Genomic DNA, 23764 nt, shown 5'->3' with positions numbered 1-23764 from the left:
TCCCCCGCGGCCACGTGAGGGACCCTCGCTATGGGGGAGCCTGGAGGGAGCGAGGCAGCGGGGCGGGAAGGGGGGACGGAAGGGGGACGGAGCAGCGGCGGGCAGCGCCCCCTCCCCACGGCAGCGCCGCCTCGCGCGCCTCTCCCGCCTGAGCCGAATTTAAACTGCGTTACCATTGCTCGCGCAAAGCACTAACGTCGGGGGAACCCGCGCGCCGCTGCCCCTTTCCGCCCGGCAGCCAATAGCGGGGCTGCTTCCTTCCCCTCCTCGCCAATCCGGGCGCGCCTTGTTGCCGTCTGGGAGAAGCGCTCGGTGCGCGCGCCCGCCCGCAGCGGAGCTAGGTCGCTGGCGCGGGGCAGGCGAGTCCTCCCCCTTCCCGCCCCCTCTGCCCGCGCTTTGTTGGTGCCTCTCCCGGGCGGGCGGCAGCCGGCGGCGATGCCCGAGTTCCTGGCGGACCCGTCGGTGCTGACCAAGGAGAAGCTGAAGAGCGAGCTGATCGCTAACAATGTGAGCCTGCCGGGCGGCGAGCAGCGCAAGGACGTCTACGTGCAGCTCTACCTGCAGCACCTCACCGCCCGCAACCCGCCCGCCGCCGCGCAGCCCGACTTCTCCAGCGACGAGGAGCGGGAGCCCACGCCCGTGGGCGCCAGGAACCGCGGCGCCGCCGCCGCCGGCCGGGTAAGCGCGGCCGTCCCGCTCCCGCGCTCGCTTGGCTTCGCGGCGGCCCAGCCCGGTTTCCCGCCCGAATGGGGCCGCCCGCCCCCGTCGGGGCTCGGGGGCCGCCGCGCGGCGCCCGGGCTGCCCGCTCACCCTCCCGCGGGGGCCGCGGCGCCTCCGACCGGCAGCCTGCCGGCTTCTCCCCCGGGTCGTGTCCCGCGTGTGCGCCCCTCGTCAGCTGCGCCTCCGTGGCGGCCGCGGGGCCCCTGCGGCCGCGGAGGGACAGGCCGCGGGCGCCTGGGGTGCGGGGCGTAAGGTCGCCGGGCGGTAAATTTAGGGCGTCCCGACTTCGTTTTGACTGGGGGTCTTGTTGCTAAAATACTTGTGGAGAGGTGTTGGAGAAACAAAGCAAGAGAAACCGCGCACGAGGCTTCGTCTCGCTAACATTAGGCAGAAGCCTCCCATAAACTGGCTCAGTTGCACTGAAACGATCCTGGTCTGTGTAAATATCTCCTCTCAGATGAGAGAATGAAACTTTGGAGGAACAGCAGGCTTGTGTTGTTTAATGAAGTGGACTGTTTTAGTGTAAAGAGTGTCTGCTTAATATAGTTGGCGTTCTCATACCTCTAAGCACGTGTTTTATAGCAAAATGCCTCTGCTGCAAGGCTTCAGCTGGTGGACTGTTACTTGCTCTCCTAGACTTTCTACTAGCACATGCGCAAGAAAAAAGCAGTAGCTCATGACACTTATACTTTTTTATATGGGGTAATATGATTTTTTTAAATTTTATTTTAGTAAGTGCACTGTAAACTTACATATATTAAAAAAGTAATCTTTTCATAATCTAAAGCTGAACACACTGTCTCATCTCATGTAAAGGTTTGTACAGTGATTGCCAGCTACGAGAGTTTAATTCATATAAAAAAAATTTGTTCCTGAAAAATTTATCTTGCAAAGCTTATCTGTAAGGAGGGTGCAAAGCTTATCTGTAAGGAGGGTGCAGAGGACCAGACTTTTTTGAAGGTTTTTCATATTTACAGCATATTAAAACCTGAACAACTGACAGTTCTTAAATTAAGAAACTGGAAATTGTAACTGAAAGAGGAAGAGGTTTTTAGCTAAATTACTTTTTAATGTGTGCCTAATTCAAATACTTAATTGGTGTTCACTGGAAAAAATTTACTGTGGACTAGACACTTCTCTAACTCAATGGTCTGCCTGTAGCATTTTAAGGTGCTTTCAAGTAAAAGGGAACGAACTTGAATTGAGCTTGTAAGAGAAGGAAGGTCACCTTCTGAAGTCCCTGGACTTGATTTTTCTCTCCTTTCCCCAATGCTTTAACTTAAACAATTATGGGTGACTTTTTTATTGTTTACAGAATGGGTGGTACTCTTGCACTTTTGTTAATAATGTCTGCAAGGCTCTGTGCTAGTTGTGCTAGTCTCATGTATTAATTTCTGAGCAGTGCACCTTGATACAGAACTTTAGAGAATATTGTAGTGGCAACAATTGGAATTTGGTGGGTTTGGCTTCTCTTGCCTCCCCCCCCCCCCCCCCCCCCGGTAGCTCAGTTGTATGTATAGTGCAGCTTAGGCAGTTCTGAACCTGCTTGTAGCTTGATTAGCTGTTGTACCTGTTAATGCCTTCTGGCATAACAGTACTGCTTTGATTTGCTGTCCTTCCAATAGAATAATGTACAGGCCTCCAGAATGATATGTCCCCAAAATGTTTGTAAGGTAGAAGAAGAGTGAAGAAGGTCTGACCTGCAGAGGAGTGGGATTCTGGTATGGAGGCAAAACAAAGGATGTTGGTATAATTGATTGCTTTCCCTCCTGTCCCCATCTAAACCTCTCTAAGAGAGGAAACTAGGAATATAGGGAAAAGGAAACTGGGACTTATACTCCTCTCTGTAATTTTTTTTCTTTTTTTTTAAGACCAGAAAACAGTCTGCAGTGGGTACATACAGAAATACAACTGCTTTGTAACTTGCATAGATATAGTAACATAGCTTTTTATTGTTGTTAGGCTAAGATATGAGTAACAAAATTGCAGTGCTTTATTAGCTTCATTTTTATGTATGTTACATAGTACTATCATTTTTCAGTTATGTGACTTGTGTATATTGAGAGGAAAGTGCAACCAGCTGTTTAAAATTTTTAGGCAATCGACTATTTAATACAATCAAGTATTTTGGTGTTCTAGAAACAAATTACAAAAATCTTCTGGGGGATTTTTTTTTTAATTGGTCTGCTCTGTTCTGTGGTTCCCATATCACTCTTAAATTTGGATGCTGTTTAATTTGAAAATTGCAAGAGTCTCTTCAGTCAAGATGACTCAATCAAGGCTAGTAGTAACTTGTAAAAGCATTTGAAAGAGCACTTGTGTAGTTTTCCATTTCAGAGGGTTCTGGGCCACTGTGCTTTCTGTGATTGCTAATTTTTGGTATTCCTTTGGACATAGCTTAATTTTGTGCACTCATTTAAATAAAACAAAAAATCTCAGGACAGAAGGTTCATCCCCCATTATTTTGGATTGGTGCCTGATGCATAGAGGGAGAGGTAGAAAAGGGCCAGATTTGCTCTTGGAGCAAAGAGATGACTAGACTGTTTGCTCTCCTGTGACAGGAGAGCAAACACAAGAGAGACCTAATCTTTCTTCTGAACTTTTTGCTTACTCCTTAGTAATGCCATCCCAGTAGTTGTGAGTACTTGCCTTTTTCTGTGTCCATGAGTCTTGCTGCTGAAGTCTCAATTCTCTTGAGTGAGCAATGATGTCTGTTACTTGAGTTCTCTGAAAGGGTTGGGATCATAGTCACAAATCAACTTGTTCCTGCTTTATGGGAATAAGCTATCAAAGAGGCATGAAATACATTGTTTAATATGTTTTTTTAACCCAGAAAATTGAGTATGATCAAGATTCTATATTGGCCTGAATAAGGATGGTTCAGACTTAAAACCTGGAGGAACTTGCTGGTCACTGTGCCTCCACCCCACCCCACTGGGCCCACTCACTTTTTTTCCCTTCGGTGAATGCAGACCCATGTGATGCTTTCTGAGCACGCAACCTGTTGAAGTTGCACGGGCTGCACCTGCGGTAACGGCGGTCTGAGTTTAGACCAGCGTGGGAGAGGGGGGGTTACGGCCCTGCTGGCGGCCCGAGGAGGAGCGACGTGCGGGGGAAGGGCCGCGCTGCGGCGCCGCCGCCGGCGGGTCGCGTGTGGCCGCGGCGGCCGCTAGGGGGCGCCGCCGCGGCTGCTGCGGCCCCGCTCCGAGGGGAGTTTGTGTTAACGTTTGAATCAGTACGTTACTTGATCTGTCGGCTGACTTGTGCACGCTGAAGGAAGAAAAGGGTGGGTTTTTTTTTCCTCTCTTACAATAGACATGAGAAACAAGTTCAAGGGACTACTCTGAATATGTCCATGTTGCAATCGCTGAAAGGAGACTATGGCTAAACTGAGTCTCTTGATGCTAAAAGTTGCTATTTTGGCACTGTTGCAGTCATTAAAATGACAGTGTAGACAGTTTAAAATTAAGGTTCTTTTTCTTTCAGTTCTGAGCATTTAATAATGCATTTATTCATGCACATTTTCTACAGATGAAAGATCTGTGCAGCAATGAGGCCAAAAAAAGTCTCCTTAATTTTCCTTCTTTCATCACAAATGGGTGGGTCTTTTAAGTACTTCACTGTTCCAGCACAGTTCTGTCAATACTACATCCAACCTATCATTCTCAAGACAAATAAAAACATCAGTATGCTAGTGATGTAAAGTTGATGTATTGTGGGATGACAGCAAGTGTCATGCTTCCATAGTGATGCTATTCATGTTTAATTTTTATCCATTTGGGCTTACTTTGACCTCTGTTTTTGTTCTGATACAGCGATGAATGTACAGATGATTAACATGCGTTTATGAGCAGACCAGACCTTAAAGGGGTTTTGTTCCTGTTGCAATGCTGGTTTTGGGCCCTGAAAGCATCATGCTTTGGGATGGCAACCTCTTTAGTGGTCAGCATTTTTTGGCACCTGAAGTTCAAAAGTAAACTCTTGAATGTAGTAGTATCCTATCTACCCCCTCTGAAACTCAATCTTTGTTTTGTAGTGTGATATAACAAGAATAATAAAAGCCGTCCTTTTACATAAGGTGCAGACTGATCAGCACAAGATGACTTGACTTCAAATGCTGTCAAAAATATGTAAAATTCCCTAACTTAAAGTAAAATTAAACATTATTCTGAATATATTTTTAAGAGAGCTTTCTTGTGAAGTATTTGAAAGTATCCTTTTAAATGTGGACACTTTCCTAGGTGCTGAAATGCTTAAATGTGATATTAGTAGTCTCAGTTACAAAAAAAGACTCTCACTGTGGCTATAACCTTTACTAGGAGAGGGAAAGCCTTTTCAAATTCTGCTTGCTTGGGCCTTGCCCTGATAATACTGTCTGGAGTGCCAGCTTTTCCAGCTCAGGACAAATAGCTCAAAGGAAAACTAACTATCAAAGGGCACTTTTGCCTCTTTAACAGCATTGTTTTAAAGCAGACACCAAAAATGTCATTATCTTCACACTGTTGCCAAACAGAGCTCAAAATGCTTAGCTTCATATGACCTAGCTTATCAGTACTTTTCATGTACTTCTGGAAGAATCTTTCCTGAAAAACTGAGTGATATTTTGGACCTTTAGAGTTGTGATTTGGAAAGGATCTGTCAGATGTCTCCTTCTCATTTCTCTTCATGAAAGTGTAATGAGGACACCTGGAATTGAAAGGCCTATTTGAAACTTTCCAGAAGAGACTTACCAACTAAAGATGGCTTTTTAAAATCAAATGGCAAAGTAAATGAAAAGCTAGCCTCAGTTCTTCGTGGTCAGAGTACTGTGATAGTAGTGATATCTGTAGCTACTGTAACTGTATAGTCTGAATCTTCCCTGTTGGAGGAGGGAAGGTAATAGTAAAACTGGAAGCTTATGAAGATTGAGTGTGCAGAAGGTGAAACTGAATGCAGAGATAGGTGAGAGAATGTAAAATGTGTGTGTTGCCCAAGGAAGGAAGAGAATCTATTCAATATGGGCTGTGTGGTTGTGTCTCTTAATTATGGTCAACTGTTCAAACACAATGTGGAACATAAATTAACACCTTTGTGGGCTTTTAAATGGTGATCATCTGCTGTTTGAGTGTTTAACAGCATTGTCAGCTGTGGTCAGTAGGGGTGAGGTGACAGAATAATTCCAATTGCAGGATAGTTTTTGTGTGGCAGAACTTCTCACTGCAATGTCAGACTTTCTGCAGTTCTAGACTCTTGAACTTAAAATGCTCCTCATTAATGTACTGATATAATAGCAGTCATATTCTAATAAAGTAGACCCAAATGTCCTGTTGAAGTAATTTAGTCTAGCGCTGCATGTCAGCTGTTCAGCCAGGACACATACACAAGCCAGATCTCCATGTCAGCATTTGGTTGATTGAACCACAGGACCATCTGTTAGTTTGATTTCTTGTTTTGCTTTTCGTTCTGAATTTTCACTGTTTCACCAAATTCTCTGGAAACAACTCTTCACCTATGCAGCATTCATCTGTTTCCAGAGCAGATACATTCCCTTCACTGGATAAAACAGAATTGGGGATGGAGGGAGAAATGGAAATTATAAGTCTGGCACTTGGTAACTGAGGTTGGAAGGTAAAATTCTCAAAGCTCAGTGCATTAGCATCTCTGAATTATCAGTGCATAATTTTCTTTCCATTGTTTTTGTCTGTCATGCAGCTTTTGGTAAGTTTTTTTTTTTTTCTAAGCATTTGAGGTCAAAAAGTTCAGTAGACTTGGTAAAAGATTATTCTCCTGCAGAAATGTTTGTGTATGAGAGAGTAAAAAATATAGGGGGAATGCAGACCCTATATTTCAAAGTATAAGTCTATTATTAATACTTGGCACATGCAGTTCCTTATCTCTTCCCCTGCCTTCATAGAAATACAGATATTTGTTGACATTGTACAAACTGGAGAACTGAAGTGCCTTCTGTTGACATAATTTGGGCTTTCTTAGCCTGTCTTAACCTCATTCAGAGAAGTAGGCTCAGGGCTTCTTTACTATCTGCTGCTAGTGATGAAGCTGCACCTGTTTAGGATTAAAGCCCTCAAGTATCCTGGTTTAGGTGCTGTTTAACTGTTGGGTTTTGAAAATGCTTCTTTTGTATGATTTTCTGTAGTTGTCAGTTGTATTACTTAATGGCTTCTTTGAGATGTTACTTCAGTTCTATTTGTGTTTGGACTAGTAAACATAGCAGCAGAAAGTCTCTGATAACCTGGTCTGTGGATTTTGGATTCCTATTCAGCAGGAAGATCAGTGATGAGGTGAAGGATAGTTTCCAGGTCTGCGTTCTCATGACTTGCATTTTCTCCTCCTTTTCTGTTAGTGAGAGGTGAAAGCTTTTTTCGCTATGGAGCAATGTCAGTGTTCCATGTCTGAAGAGAACTTCTCCTGTCCGCTTGGTTTTTCTATTGCTGCAGAACTGAGAATGCTGTGTGGGAGGCCCGTGCTTATAATTCAGTTCAATACTTGCTTGAAAGATTGGGTCCTAGTTATCTGAAACTGAGCCTGACAGATGTCGATGCGAAATTGCTACCTATATGGTATGAACAAATCTCTCTCAAGTGTTAAGTATACAGATCCTCTTTCATCTGTTTTCTAGCAAATGGCAATGACTATGGAAATATGAAAACATATATATATATAAAATATATATATTCATGCTGCTAGCTCTGGTTGGGATTGCAAGATAATCAGATAGGGATTTATTGGTCTGGGGATAGTGTTGCAAGAATATTTGAGATTACTGTATAGGCAAAGTGATCAAATACACCACTTCACGTGGCAAATCCTAGCATTCAATACAATTTTAAACGCTTCGCCTCTGCACCGCAATAAGACAGCTTTAGTTGCACTGACAGAAGTGTTCCTTGTTCTGCATTGTGACTAGACCAGGAAACTTTTTTTTGTCTTAATTTGCAAAGATTAATTTTAAAGCCAGATCTTCAGTGTGGTTCACAGTGTAGTCCCACGGATAAGCTGTGATGACGCACAGAAAGTGTGGTTGTGCTTTATAGCATAATAGTAGGAACTCTTTAAACTAATGTTGTTGCAGAGTTTAATGCTGTCATACCACAACCAAGGTATGAATTTCTTCTTTCCTTATGCTACTAGAGACTGATCCTGTGCTCCAGCGAGTGCTTTAAATAGTTGCTTACTGCTTGTACAGATGAAGTCATTTGCTTCAACTTTAAGGAGAACAGGTATTCAAAAGTAGAAGTTGAAGGTCTCACAGAACACTAGCTAATCAATGCATCTGACTATATTATTGAAGAACATGGATTATATTCAACTTTTCATCCTTCCTCTTCCCTCTTACTCTGCTGAAACTGACTGTTCTCATGATCTCTTTTTCTGGTAATACTGTAGGGAAAAGTGAAACAGTACTTGGAAGAAAAAATAGGTATGAGGTGTTAGTAAGATTCCTGTAAAACATCCAGTAGAATGCTGAGTAGTTTTTTTGGTGAACACTGCTAGAATATAGCCTCTTCTGTGGTCTGTAAGTGATACCAGTGCAACAATGTATTAAATCAGGTTTCCAGTTACTTAAGTGTCATTGGAATGTTGATTTCCTGCACCCTGCAAGTTGTTTTCTTCTGAAATATGGAAGTATCTTCTTAGTTAATCTGGTTGGTGATATATACAACACTGTGGAGCTGTCAATAGCCTGAGCACATCCAAACAAGAAAACCTAGCATATGTTTTAGAATTTTTTTCCACTGTTTGAACAGTTTAGTAGTCCAGAAAAATGCACGGAATGTGAAAGGTTTGTTAATGTTAATGTGGGTATCTAAAGCCAAGTATGACCAACAGATTCAAAAGTAAACACGGTGTAGAAGTCTTTTATATAGCTACAGGTTGGTTGTTTTTTATGTACTAGATACTTGGTTTCAGTTGTTTCAAAAACTAATTAGATTCTCATGATAAAGCAATAGAATGATTGATTAGGTGAGGTGTAAATAAGACACTTCAGTGATCATATCCTTTCTTTGGACTGCTTGGAGTCCATTTCTTAATTTTAACAAGTAGCATGAACTCTTGGAGATTCTGTTGCTTTTCAACAGCTAATTTTCTTTAAGTCCATGATGCTGGGGTTTTCTCAGTCCAAGAGTTCAAGAAAATCTATTTTATTTGAACTATATAATAGTCAGTTTTATTTGAGAGATCCTTGTTTAGCTTTAAAATATCAAGACATTCAAGGCAAGACCAAGCTTGCGTGTTGGTTAAATATGGATCTGTCACTGTGGCTAGCTACTGTTGACTCGCATCAGTCAGTCTTCTGATAGTCTTTTAGTGCTAAACAGAACCAGAAAAAAGTGTTCGTAGTTAGGGACTTTCATAAGGTATCTGTATTTGAAACTTCTATGCATATCTTCAGTGAGTAGCAGAAGACCCTACCAGCTCTTCTGGGTAACCAAGCTGAGGTGTAATTAGGTGTATACCTTGTATCTGTTTATATCCTACGACTGTGAGATACTGCTTTGAAATAAGTCGTATCTGTATCAAGATTGTTCTTAGCTGTGAACAAGCAGTTCTCTAAGCATATTTCTTCTGTCTTTCCTCCTCATTCTCTTGCAGACCTTGGAGCTTGGAAATGTCTATTGTAGTAACAAAGGCTTCCCAAGCTGAACAAATGTTATGATCACTCTGTTTGGATATAGCGGAAACTGCTAATTCAGGAATAGCATCTTGGCAGACCATGCTGATGACAATCTGTAGATGGTGGTGGTGTGTTGCCAACTGTTCTAGTAGTGTTGCCAGTGGGGTTTAGGATTTGTAGAGCTACAGTAGCAGTGGCTTAAGCAGGCAGGCAGGATTGTGAATATTTGAGGATGGTTTTGGTTTTGCCTTTCCTGCACCCCATTCATAATTTCATATAATCTTGCAGAGAACACTAGGGTAAGAGAGGGAATAGTGGGAACTCCAGGAGGATGTGGATACTGTTAAATAAAGTTGGAGGAAGAAGTGCTGACCTATTAGGTAGAAGAAGAAATGCAAATTGAACGTATTTTATGGTTCAGAGTAGCAATGGTAAACCTTCCTGGTGTTTGAAAAAATGTATTTAACTGGTGTCAGTCCAAATCTACTGGTGTCAAACTTGGCAGTTGTGGCAAGGGATTTGCCATTACTGGCTCAGAGTACAGGCATGATGCTTTGTTTGGACTTCAGGTGTAGTTCTCAGAAAATTTCTAGAGAAACTTCTAAAACCTTATCTCGCCAGTCATATGAAAGAAATCCCCTCATGTTGCATGCTTGAAGTTTAACTTCAAAAACAGGATCAGAACAATTGGTGAGACTTTTACTATAGAGGAGGCTTGGAATAGGTGTTTCCTTTTATAAGTATGAAACTTGTGCACATTTGCTTATTAGATGTAAATATTTACATTGTTTCACCTAGGCTTTACTGTGGTGCAGCAGGGGGGGAATGTCATTTTTCTTCTGTTATTCTTCTATGGTTAGGACTTTCATTCCTTCCTGTGACCTCAGAAGAGACATGTAAGTTCTGTATTAACTAGAAACAGTCTTGTATTTTGTTTTGTTTTGTTTTTTCTCCTCCCTCCCACACAGAAAGCCACAAAGAAAACTGACAAACCCAGGCCAGAGGAGAAGGATAACCTAGATGTAACAGAGCTCAGTAATGAAGATCTTCAAGAGCAACTTGCAAAATATGGGATGAATCCTGGCCCAGTTGTAGGTAGGTCAACTGAACTAGCAAATATTCATCACTTCAATATATTGTGTGTATATATATAGTGTGTGTGTGTGTGTGTGTATATATGCTTATATATTTCTAGACTTCAGCTCCGAGTACTCTGAGCTTCTCTGATATGGCTGCTTATTAAGTTTAGTACCAATACCATTACAATTTTATTTCCCACTTACAATTTTTTCATTGGACTATTTACACTGAAAAGACTTGAAGCATTGCTGTGTAGACAAGTGCACAGTTTGTTCCTCTTGTGTTCTGGGCCAGCTGGATATGTTCCAGTTTCTGCTCTGAAGCTGTATAACTGTTGCAGTTCAGTGCTGTGGTAATATGGCCTTGTGATACAGAGTGATACAGAGTTTGAGATGTAAGTAGAAAATACATCTTATCTAATAACTTAATAGCATTGAGAATAGATTGGGAACTTTCCTGGAGCATTCCTTACTCACTGCACTGTGCAGTAATGTCTTCCTTTACTTATTCTTTCTGGCCTCTTGAATTTTGTGCTCCATCTTACTGACCAGCCAACTCTAGCAGGTGGGCTAGGGAGAAGCCCTGTCCCCAGCTTAGCCTCTTGCCTTAGGCACTCTCCTGTGATGTGGGATCAGAGCTCTTCACCTTTCAGATTGTGCAGTAGCCTGATGGCAAGATACTTTGCTTTCGCAGCTCTTCAGCAGATGATGGTTTCCTGTAGCATGCCGAACCTTCTGTGGAGTGTACTCCAAATCCGGAGTGAATGAAAATGCTGGTGGTGGAGTTTGGAGTCCTGTGATAGACTATCTAGAGTCAGACTTAGGCATAATATTTCCTGTTAGCTGTTTCTGTATGCCTTCCCATTCAGCCAGGTTCTCTTGGGTAGCATTTGAATAAGTTTTCTGAAAATTTCAAACACCTGTACAGTTCACTGGAAAGATGCCCAAATTTGGGGATAAGTAAAAGACCTAGTTCTTACAGGGTATGGAGTCTTTTCTGCGAGAGACTGCCACTCCTTTTAAAGGAAGGGTTTTTTTGTTGTTTGTTTGTTTGGGTTTTTTTGGGGGGGGGGAGGGGAAGATTTCAAATAAGGTTAGATGACTTTGTAGCTAACAATTCAGACATTAGTGACTTCTACAAATTTTTGCCAGAGTAGTCCTGACATGGAATTATGTGCTAGACTTCACACCTTCTAGTCTTAAACAGGTGTCCCATTAGATTGAGTGAAGCAATGTAACAGCTAGTTGCTGCAAACAAAGTTCTGTTCTTGCTGCTCACTTGCACCAGCTCTGCTTGTTGGACTGAATTTGCTAACATGGCAAAGGTCAAATTAAGGGGGATTGGGGGGGACGGGGAAGGTAATTCCAGGATAAAGGAGTAAGAGAATAGCAGTGGAATCTGCCTGGAAACATAGCATAGGTGGTGGCTCTTGGAGATTTCCAAAGAAAAAAAGAGCAAAGATCTAGCCGTTAAGTCAGGAAGGATGGCTTTAGTGTGCATCTTTAGTGTGTATCCTTCCTTTTTGCAGCTACTACTAGGAAACTTTATGAGAAGAAGCTGTTGAAACTGATGGAGCATGGCCCAGAGCAGAAGTCCGCTGTGCCTCTCCCAACAATCACCTCATCTTCTGAGAACGCCAGACAGAATGGAAATAACGATTCTGACCAGTACAGTGACAATGACGAAGGTAAGACTGGAGTGGAACTTGAATGTGAACTATTCAAGTTGTATATCAGTAGTAGCTGCAGTAGAAGGAATTCTGAAATCTAAAGAGGACACAATTTACTGTTAGTTGAGACTTTCAGAAAATATTACTGTAGACCACATGTTCATACGCTTCACTTCAGAGTATTGGCATGGTGATCCAGCAGGAACCTTTTCTGTGAAAGGAAACACTTTAGTAGTAAAAAGTTCCCATATTTTGACAGTTTTTCCCCATAGAATTGGGCATGTAAATCTGAATAGATATGACAGTTCTCCAATCTACAAGTGTTTCAATGTTCTTTGTACTTTGTCTTTTAGTGAATTTTGTCTGATGTCTACAGTAGTTATTCATATACTATCCTGGAATAAAGAAGTTTATTACACTTTTATACATTTTTAGTGTCACTTAATATTTCTTTTTATGCATGACTTAATCCCTTTTATGCATGTTCCTTTTGGACTTAGTTTGGAGTGGGTTGTTTGGTTTGGTTTAGGATTTTTTTTCCATCTTTTGGCATTTGAATACTGAGTTTATATCCAGAAAGGAAGGAGGGGATGTGGATTTGAGGTGGGGAAGAAGCCTGAAAACACACCATGATGCATCTTACAAAAGGTAAAAACAATGTATACTTCAAAGATGCACTTGGATGGAATGCTTAAAGGGGAGTATCTTGGGTTTTTTGTCAGGAACTACCCTCGAGATAGGACAGAAAAAGCTGAAATACAGATAGAAACTTGAGTATTTGATAGATCTCCCTTACATATTAGGGCTTGGTTTTGAAACTTGAATTTTTTGCAATTTCTAACTAGGAATACTGAAAAGTGGGGAGTAGAGGGAGAGATTTTTAGGACAGCTGAGAGCCCATGGGTAACTCTCAGCTATCTCCTATTTAAACATGCTTCAGCTAATTATCCAACTGTTCAAATACTGAAGGAAAAAACAAGAACAGGTTCTATATAATAATGTTTAAGAAGCTAAGAGACCTTAATAACTAAAGTTTAAATCTCTTGGTGTAATGCTATTAGAGTTTTAGAAGGGGGTGGTGGAAATAACGCATCTTCTTACTGGTAATATGACTGCTGTCCACTTGCTCTTCGTTTGAATTAAAAAGGAGTTTTACGTGTAAGTACCTATGTTAGAAAGAAATGAAACTGAAAGCCTAGATGTGTGATGTTGGAAGCTTTCAGTCCATTACCACAATTAAATAATATAATGGCTCTTTGGTTAAACTAATTACAACTTGATAACAATTTCTAAATGTAACAGCTGGGTTGGTCAAAGCTTATCAGAAATGTATGGGGCGGTTTTGTTTTTTGGACAAAACTGAAATGTATTTCACATTTACACCTGTATTTCACATTTTTTTTAAAGAAACATTTATTTATAACAAAGTAATATTGGCTCTTAAAATGAATTCTATTAAAGTACAGGTTGGTTAACATTAATGCAACCACCAGTAGTATTGTAGAAAACAGTTATATTAAAAATGAATTACATGAAAGCTTGGGATAAAAGGGCAAGCAGGTTTTCTTCCTGGGGTTATTTTGGTATTTTCAGCTGTCCGAATAATGGTAGTTTTGTTCCCAGATCCGAAGACTGAACTGAGGCTTGAGAAGAGAGAACCGCTAAAAGCCAAGACAAAGGCTCCAGTAGGACTCAAACAGAGAAGAGGTGTTGAACACAACCAGGTATGTTTATTTTAGCGGCTTCTAGAACAGCTACTAACTGCAGGTATACTCACTAAGCACCTTCCTCTTTTAATATAATCATATTTGACTAAATGGGCTATGCTGTTTGTAACAAGTTTTTTCAGAAAGCTTGTTTTAATACAGCATGAAAAATTTGTGAACTAACTCTGTAGCTGCTGTTTGCCTGATGTTGCCCATATGATAGCAGACCATAATTCTGAATGTTGAAAATTATTTGTCTGGCTTGCTAGCCTCTGTAGCAGTCTTACAGGAAAACTCTAGGTAAACTTAACACCTTTAGTTTTGGAAACCTGGCAGATTTTTAAGCCAAGAGAACTGATGTCCTGTTGTATATTTGTAAACAAGTTAACTCAGCAAAAGTAACTCAACAGTTTCTCAAAGCAAGGCTGGAGGAAGATAGGTCTCTCTTGCCTTCCCCCCTGCCCATCATCCCCAACCACACTGGTAGCAATGGTACTTAGAGTAGACCTTTTAAGTTGTTGGAAAGGTTGCTCTTAGACGAGAAATGATAAATAACTGTTTGAGTCTCACTTTATGTACCCTTTGCCCTTAACTTACAAATAGTGTTATTAGTTCCCTTGTCCTGGTGAAGGAGGAATCTTGCAGAAGCACCTCAAATATTTGAAGTGCTGACTGAGTACTGGATTCAGTAGTTGGTTGTTGATCTGTGCTTATGATGTGACAGTGTCACTAAGTATCCCGTTGCTCAGCTTAGATTACTAATATCATTACAGTATTGTTCACTATCTGACCAATAAGTTGTGGAATTGTGCTGTAGTACAGATTTGCCTAGAAAACCTTTTAGAGGGACACAGAATCTGACCTGTTAATAGTTTGAGGCAGCTCAGTAACTTTTGTCAGTACTTTGTAGTATGGTAAATGCTAAATCCTTCCTACTTAGGAGGTGTGTGTTTGTATAAGCATGCACGTGCTATGAATGTCTCTTAAAGCTGGCAGCATACTGCTATGTGAGCTTGAATAATAAACACAAAGTTAGGGAATTCTCAGTGGTTCTGCTTGTTTTTAATCGGATTCTTAGGAGTACAAACTGAACAGATTTCACTTCTACCAAAAGGCATGGTTCATAGAACACATTATATTCTTTAACTTACTCAAGCAACTTCCGTCCAAGATAGTCTTTATAATGGGCATCTGAATCTTAAGATTCTCATAGTTTAAGGATTACTTTTTTCTAAATTGCCATTCATCCAGAAGTCCCTGTCAACTTCAGTATGATAGAGGTATTTAATTTGGCCAGCAATAAATTAAGCTTCCTAATCCTCAGGAACATACTTAGATCACAACAGCCACTCCTTCCACATGCCCCCCTCTCCCCAGTATTTTTGTGGTGTTTTTAAGTGATCAGTGCTTGGTCAATTTTTCTTTTCAATTCTTTCACAATTCCTTTCATGATTTCACTGTAATAACGTTAAGTCATTACTCTATTTTCTCTTGCAACCTTTTACATGTAATTAGAATATGTAAGCTCCGAAATATTACATCTGTAATACACAAGTAGTTAAAGGAGTATCACTTGTTCACTCTGAAATAAGATCTTATTTCAGATTAATGTCAAATTATTCAAGAACTCCCCAGCTTGCAAAACTTACTACTTCTCAACTCCTGATCGCTGTGTAAATTTTACAACTGCATGGACCCTAGAAAGCCCAAAACTCCGATGTTTTTTTGTCTAACAAATGTGCCAAAATACATATCCATATAGTTTGCTGAGATGAAAGGTGAAAGATGGGGAAGAAGATGATACTATGTATCTTGTTTTCTGGAGTGTGTGTCTGTGTGTAATCAGATCTTAAGATGACACCTAATGTGTCAGGTGACTGTACTCGTTCTACAGAATTGTACTCAACTCTCCTTCACTGTGTGGCATTGGCTGAAAGGTTATAAGGCTCTGAAGAGTGGTGGGGCTGAACTGGTTGGTACTGTGGTGTGAGCAGGCCAGCATGTTGCTTCTAGGCTCTTTGCAGCATTATTCTTAGTCCAGACACATACAGGTGAAAAGATTCTCTCCATGTCATCTGGTTCTTAACTATAGATTTGACACTGATGAATATTGCTGTGCTCTTTTCTTGAGAGTGCAGAGAGAAAGGCTTTAAACAGGCTGGTGCCCAGGGGCTTGGGAGACTGAACAGTTGTGTGAGTCTTATCAGTCAGGTAGAAGTAGAGGGCTGGATGAACGTGAGCTCAGCTGTTTGTGCATTAGCTCTCACCTCAGAGAGAACTGGAAAAGTTGGAACGAAAGCTTTATTTGAATGTCCCCTTCAAATCATGTAGGTGAATATAAATTTAGAGAGCAAAACCATGAGCTTAAAGTCTCATGGTAGATGGCACCGGGGGGGAAGAGAAGGGCTAAACTACTTAAATGCTAAAGAGTCCTGCAATGTAGACATACTTTCTCTTTTGGAGACTTTCTACAGTGCTATTCTAGATGTGCTATATTCCCATTCTCTTACCTGTTTTTCTGGCTATCTGTATAACTGGACTTACAGATAATAAAGCATGCAGCTTTGTGGCTTTTGAAATGTAAATGTTCTGTGGCATACACCTGATAAAAGCATAGAACGGAAGTGGTAGATGATAGCAGAGGTAATGTCATAATCCATAGCCTCACTGCTCATCAGTAATGTGACAGTTAAAAGCACATGCTGAATAATACTTTTGTACCACACCGTTGTAGCTTTTGCTCTGATTATACACAGTGGTGTTGGTGTGTCTAAACCTGAGTATTGCATTTTAATAGAGTTTATTTAGTTTGGATGTTTGTGGGATAAGCAGAGAATTCCTGTTCAGTTGAAAGTGAGGATAACCACAGTAGAAGATTGCAATATTTGTGTCCCTTAAATATACCCTGTCGAAGTTTGGATGGGTCTCATGCGGTGGATTCTGTGTTTCTAGACTTCTCATGCAAGATTTCCCTGGTACTTAAAACATGACTGACAAGCATCTAGAGAACGAAGGAGATAGGAGCTGATTTACTGAAGTGCTTTTAACTAAAAGAAAATTAGTTGTTAGTCAAACAGCTTTGGGCAGGAGAATTCCCCATTAGTAGCATGAGGGAATCACCTTACTACTTGTTTGACACCTCAAAATGTTTTTGAGTGGAACCATTCTGAAGTTAGTAGTTTTTCTAAGCTTCTAAAGTAAAGTGCCTGCCAATAGAAATTGGGGGAGAGGGGTGTGTTTTGAGGTTGCAGGTAAAGCTTTTTTTAGCAGGGAAGGTTGAGAAGCCAATGTCTGAAAATGTAAAGAGGGAATGGGAGGCCTTTCATCAGAGGTCTCTAAAGAAATACTGGAGGTTTAGGTTGATGTCTAACATTCTATATGAAACATCAGAATCTATTTGGAATTGAGGTCTGTGTATAAATGTATATCACTTGGTTTTCAAAATATTTCAGTGACTTGAAAGCAAAGCAAAACGCTTGTGCTCCCTCTGCTGGATATGTAGCAGCTGTAATATGGAACTTGTATATAGAATCTTAAAGTGACTCAACTTCTAGTTTAATCAGAATAACTCAGAAGAAACAAGTGGGGAACTAAAGACAAGGCACTGTTAGATGTTTCATTCATTCAAATTTCACAGTTCATGTTGTCTTTTAGATTTATAGTCATCTGTTTTCGGCTTCATTACTTGAAAACCCACAGTGAAATGAAACTTGTATAATCTTAACTCTGTGTGGAAATTTTTAAGACTATAAAAGGTGTCCATGCCATGTGTAGTCTTCCCTTCCACCAAGCCAGGTGGAAATTAGCTTCTGTTGAAATGCAGATGGCTCTGCCTAAGCCATCTAAACCATTCCCATGTCGTCTTGTGAGAATAGACTCTTATCTGGGTAAAGAATGTGGTGATACTTTCAGCACATGCTTGTAGATTTATTTTTTTGTGTAGACAGGTGATGTAATGGGACTGAAAGTTGGCATATCCACTATTCAAGATTTTGATGCAACTACTTGAAACACAAGTTATTTCACTCTACTACTATGAGCAGATTGTCAGTTCTGTTTTTACTGTTGGGCATTATTTGTTCAATTTTGTATTGAGAAAATATTGCTCTCAAGATAAGTATTGTGCTTAACAATACTGATCTAGCTAGCTCTGCATTAGTGAATGCATTAGGATCCAAGATTTTTTTTGGCTTGCAGACACACTGCTTCTGGAATATGCATGCTGCTTGGCTTTTGGTTTTGGATATTGAATGTTGAGACCTGGCTTTCATGTGTTTGATAATGTGTTTGATGCTTGAATAGACCTATTCTCAAGATGGAGTTACTGAGACTGTCTGGACAAGTGGATCTTCAAAAAGTGGACCTCTGCAGGCATTTTGTAGGGAGTCTACAAGAGTGTCAAGAAGAACACCAAGGAAAAGGGTGATGAGAGGCTTATTATAATAGACGCTTTTCCCCCCCTCACTATTAGGTCCCAGTGGCTATTTTATTCAATTGTTTTCTTCTGTTTTTTAAATAAACAGGTGGATGCTACAGCACAACTGCCTGTAGATGATGCTGTAATGTCAGAGAGTACTCCCATAGCTGAAACTATACTGACTGCAAGCAACGAGACCCTAGTAAATATGCTTAGTAAATATATTTAAAGTATGCAAATGGTATTCTTCTGTAGTATACATTTACTGACAGACTTTATCTGTTTTAAACAGATAAAGTCTTTCTTTAAAACACTCTTGTATTCATTAGTCTTTGAACTTACTTATTCAGTATCCATATTAGTGCCTAATGTTGCTCACTTTGAGATGGGACTAGGTAGACACCTAGGTCCCTTCTAGTGTCTTTTTTGGGGGGAGGGTTGAGGAGGAGTATTGTAAAAGTTTAGATCTTTTTGTTTATTTAATTACATGCAGAATATCTGCTTTTAAGCTTGGCTTTCTTGTGAACTAAATAGCTTTTGTGTTTCCAAATGGCTTAAAAGAAACTGTTTGGAATGACAAGCAATGTGCTTTACTATGCTTATTTCAGAGTATCTGTTACATAACCTTCTTGAGTTAACTCCTAACATACATATATTCAATGCACATAAAGGTGTTATTGTTTGGTTCTTCTCCCTCCTTCCCCCCTCCCCTCCCCCCATTTTGTATTTTGGCTAATTCTGAGTCTGAACAATTTTGAATCTCGGCAGGTTGTCAATAGGGTGTCCGGAAATTTCAAGCATGCAGCTCCTACACTATCAATCAGTGAGTTCTCAGACATGCCCAGAAGAACACCAAAGAAACCACTGATGACAGCTGAAGTAAATAAATTAAAACTTAGATTGCTATTGCTCGCTTTCTGTGAACTAGGTTCTTGTGTATATGTTTTTACTGATTGGAACAGAAGGGGTGGAGGGTGTCATTGCCCAGGTGGCATGATAGTCAAACTGAACTACGTTATCACATGGCATAAATGGAGAATGTAAACTTATTTTATCTTCCCCTTCCAGATTTTATAACTTGTGAAGGAAAAAAAAAAATCTTGCTTTGTTTCAAGTCAAGTATGTTTTGGAGTGTTTTGTCTGCTTGTGTTGCTATTTTTCTATACAGAATGCCGCATTTTCTTTTTAAATTGTTTAAATAGCTCAAAGACAGCAGAACTGACTTGCATGGCTTTGCAGTTTTTCAGGATAGGCTGATTTACAAGATCAATCTGGCTTAATATAGGGAATCAAATAGCAGGATTACTTTAGACTAAAAGCCTGAATTTAAAAAGCATGCAAGTAGATTCCTGTCAGTTATTGAGGAAAGTAGAATAATTCTTCTTCAAGCTCTCAGAATTATTCATCCCCTGGAAAACTGTCTAAAACGCTTGCAAATATGTATAATTGTATTACATGTAGTACTATAGTATTATGGAATTATGCAAAATCATGCTTGGCTGAATTTGAATGGAGTTCATTGCTTCACATAATTACAATAGATAAAACTTGTGTTAACACTTGTGAAGGCTATTTTACTAGCGGATCTTACAGTTTTATGGAATGGGCTACTTCTTCATTTAAAAAGTGAGTGACTGCAGTTCTGACTTAGCTGTCAGACAAAAGTGTGTGGGGAAAACTTGGTGTTCTGTTATTTCACATCGCATTCTTTTCAGTTAGTATTTTACTGCAGCATTGTTTCTTACAGCAAGAAGAGGCAGACTGCCATCATCAATGTTTTTCTAATCATGTTGGCCACAAACAGTCCTGTGATCTGCTCAACATAGCCATGATAGAGGTGATGGTTAAGTTTTTTTGATCATCTAGATCATTGGCTGTCAGTTGTATTCGTTATTTATACAAAATATTCTTTATCTTAAAGGAAAATGAGGAGAGCACTGAATGCATTATGATACCAAAAGTGACCAGACAGCTGCCAGTGACAAAGGTTAAATCCACTTTTAAAACCCAAGAAATAAACTTCTTAAATATCACTGGGTGACTCAAATTTTTCTTTACAAATTGCACCTGGTTAAGGCTACTGAGATAGCTATGCAGGAGCTTTTTGCTGTGAGGTTTGTTTGGCCTATAACTTTTTGTTTTTCTAGGTGCTGGAGAGAACTCATACAGAAGAAAGAAGAGTAGAAAGGGATATTCTTAAGGAAATGTTCCCTTATGAAGTATCAACACCTACAGGAATTAGGTATTACTGAGACTTATTGGGGCGGGGGAGTGGAGTTATTTATTGATCAGTTCTTGTAAACCTGTTTAAGCTGAGACGTGTTTCTGATTATCTTGCTAGATTTCTAAGCAACGGTTCTTGCATTCTGGCTCAATTACAGTTGAGATGACCACCTAGCTCTTCTGTTTTGTTTTATGCACATAGTTTTGTTAGCCAAAACAGCATTTTCTTTATTTAAATTTGGGGCAGGGAGAAGCAGGGTGGTATTCTAGCAGTAATTATTACTGAAACTTTTGGATGCTGGAAGTTAAGTGAAAAGGGATTTTCTATGTAGTGATGTTTCACAATATTTAAGTTTTTTAGCTAGACACGACTGCTTTAGACCTACTCTTGAATTAAGGAAAGTCTTCCAGCATAGATTTCAGGTTCCTCTTTGAAAGCCAAAGAGAATTTTCAAGTACCCTTCTTCTCTAAGTAATAGTCCTATTGCAGTTAAGGACTACAGTACTCTTAATGTGAATAAAGATGGCACCTAGGCAGGGCTATTCAGTTGCTCTTTACACCTTTGTCTTTAAACAAAAAATGAAACAGCACTCACTTCCCAACCCTCTGGATAATTAGGCATTTTATTTTTCTACTGTGGCTTGTTTCACAAAACTTTGACTTTTCACTGTTAAGGGAATATGGAAAAAAAAGTTTCCCAATGGTTAGATAATGGGAAATCAACTCTAAGTTATTGCTGGCATGCTAGTTAGTATTCGTATTTCAATGTAATCTGCAATTGCATAAAGCGTTAACATAAGAATGTGTGGAACCAACTACTGCTTCTGTGGAATATTTTCTCACCACTCAGCTTTTTCTCTTGTCTTAGGTTTATCAGTAATTAAATCTATGCCACTTTTTTTGTATATAATAATCATACATGTGTGTTCTTTGCACATAAGGACTAGGCAACTTATATGGAATTCTTAACCCTTATCACTTTGTCTTCTGGGTTTGTATATTGGCTTAATTATCGATAGATAAGTGTTTTTAAGAGCCTGGGCCAATATAAACAAATTTAGAAATCCCACAATGACTAGGTATGTAATGAGTAAAGATGCAGACAGTTGAGAAATACTTCCTAGAGTTTATTCCCATTCTTGATCCAGTAAGTATGTGGATAGGATGAAGTGAAGTGGCACCTGAGGCTTTTAAAGATGGTGGGGTTTTGGACATCTTTTGGATGTGATGTGTTGGGTTTTTTTGGGGGGGGGGAGGGGGATGTAGGCACTAAATGATTAACTTCAATGTGTATGCCATTACAACTGATAAGTTACTAAGAAACGGATATTTCAGGTACTCCAGTTGCTGGAAATGGAAGTACTAAAATCTTCCTATATACCTTAGTTTTACTCCCTTACATGTGCAATTAATTATTTTTTTTAATTAACAGTGCTAGCTGCCGTAGACCAATCAAAGGAGCTGCTAGTCGGCCTATAGAGCTCAGTGACTTCAGAATGGAGGAAAGTTTCTCTTCAAAGTATGTTCCAAAATATGGTACCTCCACAGACATCAAGTCAGAGAAACCGCCAATAAAAAAAGAACGCTCCATTCCCCTGTGGATAAAAATTCTTCTGTTTGTTGTTGTTTCAGTCTTCTTGCTTTCGGTCTTTCAGTCTATGGAAACTAATCAAGGAAATCCTTTCTCTAAATATCTGAATATTGTCTCTGGGAAAGGTGCCAAATGAGTATCTTTCAGAAAGGCATGCCCGATTTGGTCTCCTATTTTTAATTGTAGAGAACTCTTCTGCCCTCTCATCGGCTCAAGGACTACCTACAGATAATGTGATTGGAACCTGATAAATTGGATAAATGAAGCAAGATAATATGAATGGACATCAGTAACTTTCTGGACTTTGGACTAGTAGGAGATCACTTTGCCATAGGAGTAACACTTTTTTAGATCTTGAACTTTTTGTAGGCTTTATTTTTTTTATGTGGACATCCTTTAAATTCATTTTTGAGAAACTGTATATTTGTTTTTGCGAGAACTTTGAAGCTGAGAAGGGCAAAATTGTAGTAAAATGTGAAGCTGTGGTTTTTTTAAAGCTTTTTCTTTGTACAGAAAAGAGGTTGTACTTTTGTCTCTATAGATCATAGTGGAGGAGGATCTTAACGCAGGTAATAAAGGGAAATACATTTTTGCAGTAACAGTATGATTGCATTTGATCTCTTTTAGCATGTAGGGAGAGTACAGCAATAACCTTTTCTGTAGATTACTGTAACTTTTTAGTAAATGTAACTGTAAACCTGTTTGCATTTCTGTAAAAGTCTTAGCATCACATTAGTAACTGTTTAAGTGTAACATTTTTTAAATGTATCACTTCATTTTAGTGCTTATATAGTGTTGTAGGAGCTGAAAACAAACCTAATTGGCAACATGTCTTAGAGGAACTTATTTATTAGCATTATTTGTGGAAAATAAATTTTGCATCAAATATAATTTGCTACTAAAATACTTTTTGGGTCAGGGTTGTTGTCTGAAGTAATTCTAAATTCTGAATTTAGCAGTTTTTGTTCAAAAGCAAGGTCTTCCCATCACAGCTTTATATGATTATCTTTGAATATTCATGTAGAGAGGTATTTCTCAAAGCGTGAAAATTCCATATGAAGTCTTATTCTTATATGAAGAGGGCATTGCTGCATTTTCTGCTACAGTTTCATCTTTTAAGGTGAGATTTACTACTCTTTCATGCAGTTGAATGTTTTTCTCAGTGGAAGCATGCTGAAATACTCTACATTGTGTAATTAGTTGAGTGAGCAGCTGTGTTCACTACTACCAATGAAGAGTGATAAGCAACAACTTAAAGTGAATGTATACATTTTGATATACTTAAGTCTGCAGCATACAAATATTTGGTCTCATTGCTTAGTACAAAATCGCAATAAATCACACTTTTTACTCTTAAAGTGCTACTTATGAAAAGCTGAGGACATTAGTTAACGTAGTCTATACCTTTTTGCTCTAGGTACAACATTAATGCTTAGACCGTAGCCATGGGGAAGCTTTCCTTTCTGTGAACTTTGGGACAAACATGGTAACTGGTAGCAAAGCAATAGTTTTTCTTTCTGTTAAGATTAATAGTTTTTTCTCTTTTAAACCTGTCTTTTGAGTAATCTAAATCGCTAAAATTTGTGTCCATCCTATAGAAAATTGTAATGACATTCACTTTTGTCAAAATGCAGAAAAATAAAAGTGATATTAATGTGTGTGGGCTTTCCTTATTAAAATAAAAGCTTTGCTGAAAAACAGTAAAAGCAGGACAACTGATGGATCAGTGGTGTCTTTTTGTGC

At 39.6% G+C, this 23764-nt stretch overlaps 1 protein-coding gene across 3 annotated transcripts; it reads left to right on the top strand.

Annotated features, from left to right (window-relative positions):
• The first annotated feature begins 301 nt into the window (after positions 1–301).
• On the top strand, positions 302–23679 carry TMPO (thymopoietin). 3 transcript variants are annotated; one of them, XM_067312127.1, is made up of 11 exons: positions 302–678; positions 10303–10429; positions 11943–12101; positions 13707–13807; positions 18092–18211; positions 18313–18408; positions 18975–19085; positions 19939–20043; positions 20128–20193; positions 20354–20448; positions 21863–23679. In XM_067312127.1, exons 1-11 carry the CDS (start codon positions 436–438, stop codon positions 22155–22157), a joined length of 1518 nt encoding a protein of 505 aa, XP_067168228.1. In that variant the 5' UTR covers positions 302–435; the 3' UTR covers positions 22158–23679. The 3 variants fall into 3 exon arrangements, with proteins under 3 accessions (XP_067168228.1, XP_067168235.1, XP_067168237.1); XM_067312134.1 differs by having other exon boundaries at positions 303–678; positions 19954–20043; XM_067312136.1 differs by lacking the exons at positions 19939–20043; positions 20128–20193 and having other exon boundaries at positions 303–678.
• Positions 23680–23764: the final 85 nt, after the last annotated feature.

This window comes from Apteryx mantelli, chromosome 1, assembly GCF_036417845.1.
Source record: "Apteryx mantelli isolate bAptMan1 chromosome 1, bAptMan1.hap1, whole genome shotgun sequence".
Taxonomy (NCBI): domain Eukaryota; kingdom Metazoa; phylum Chordata; class Aves; order Apterygiformes; family Apterygidae; genus Apteryx; species Apteryx mantelli.
The sequence above is the reverse complement of the archived record's forward strand: the minus strand, read 5'-3'. Positions and strand labels throughout refer to the sequence as shown.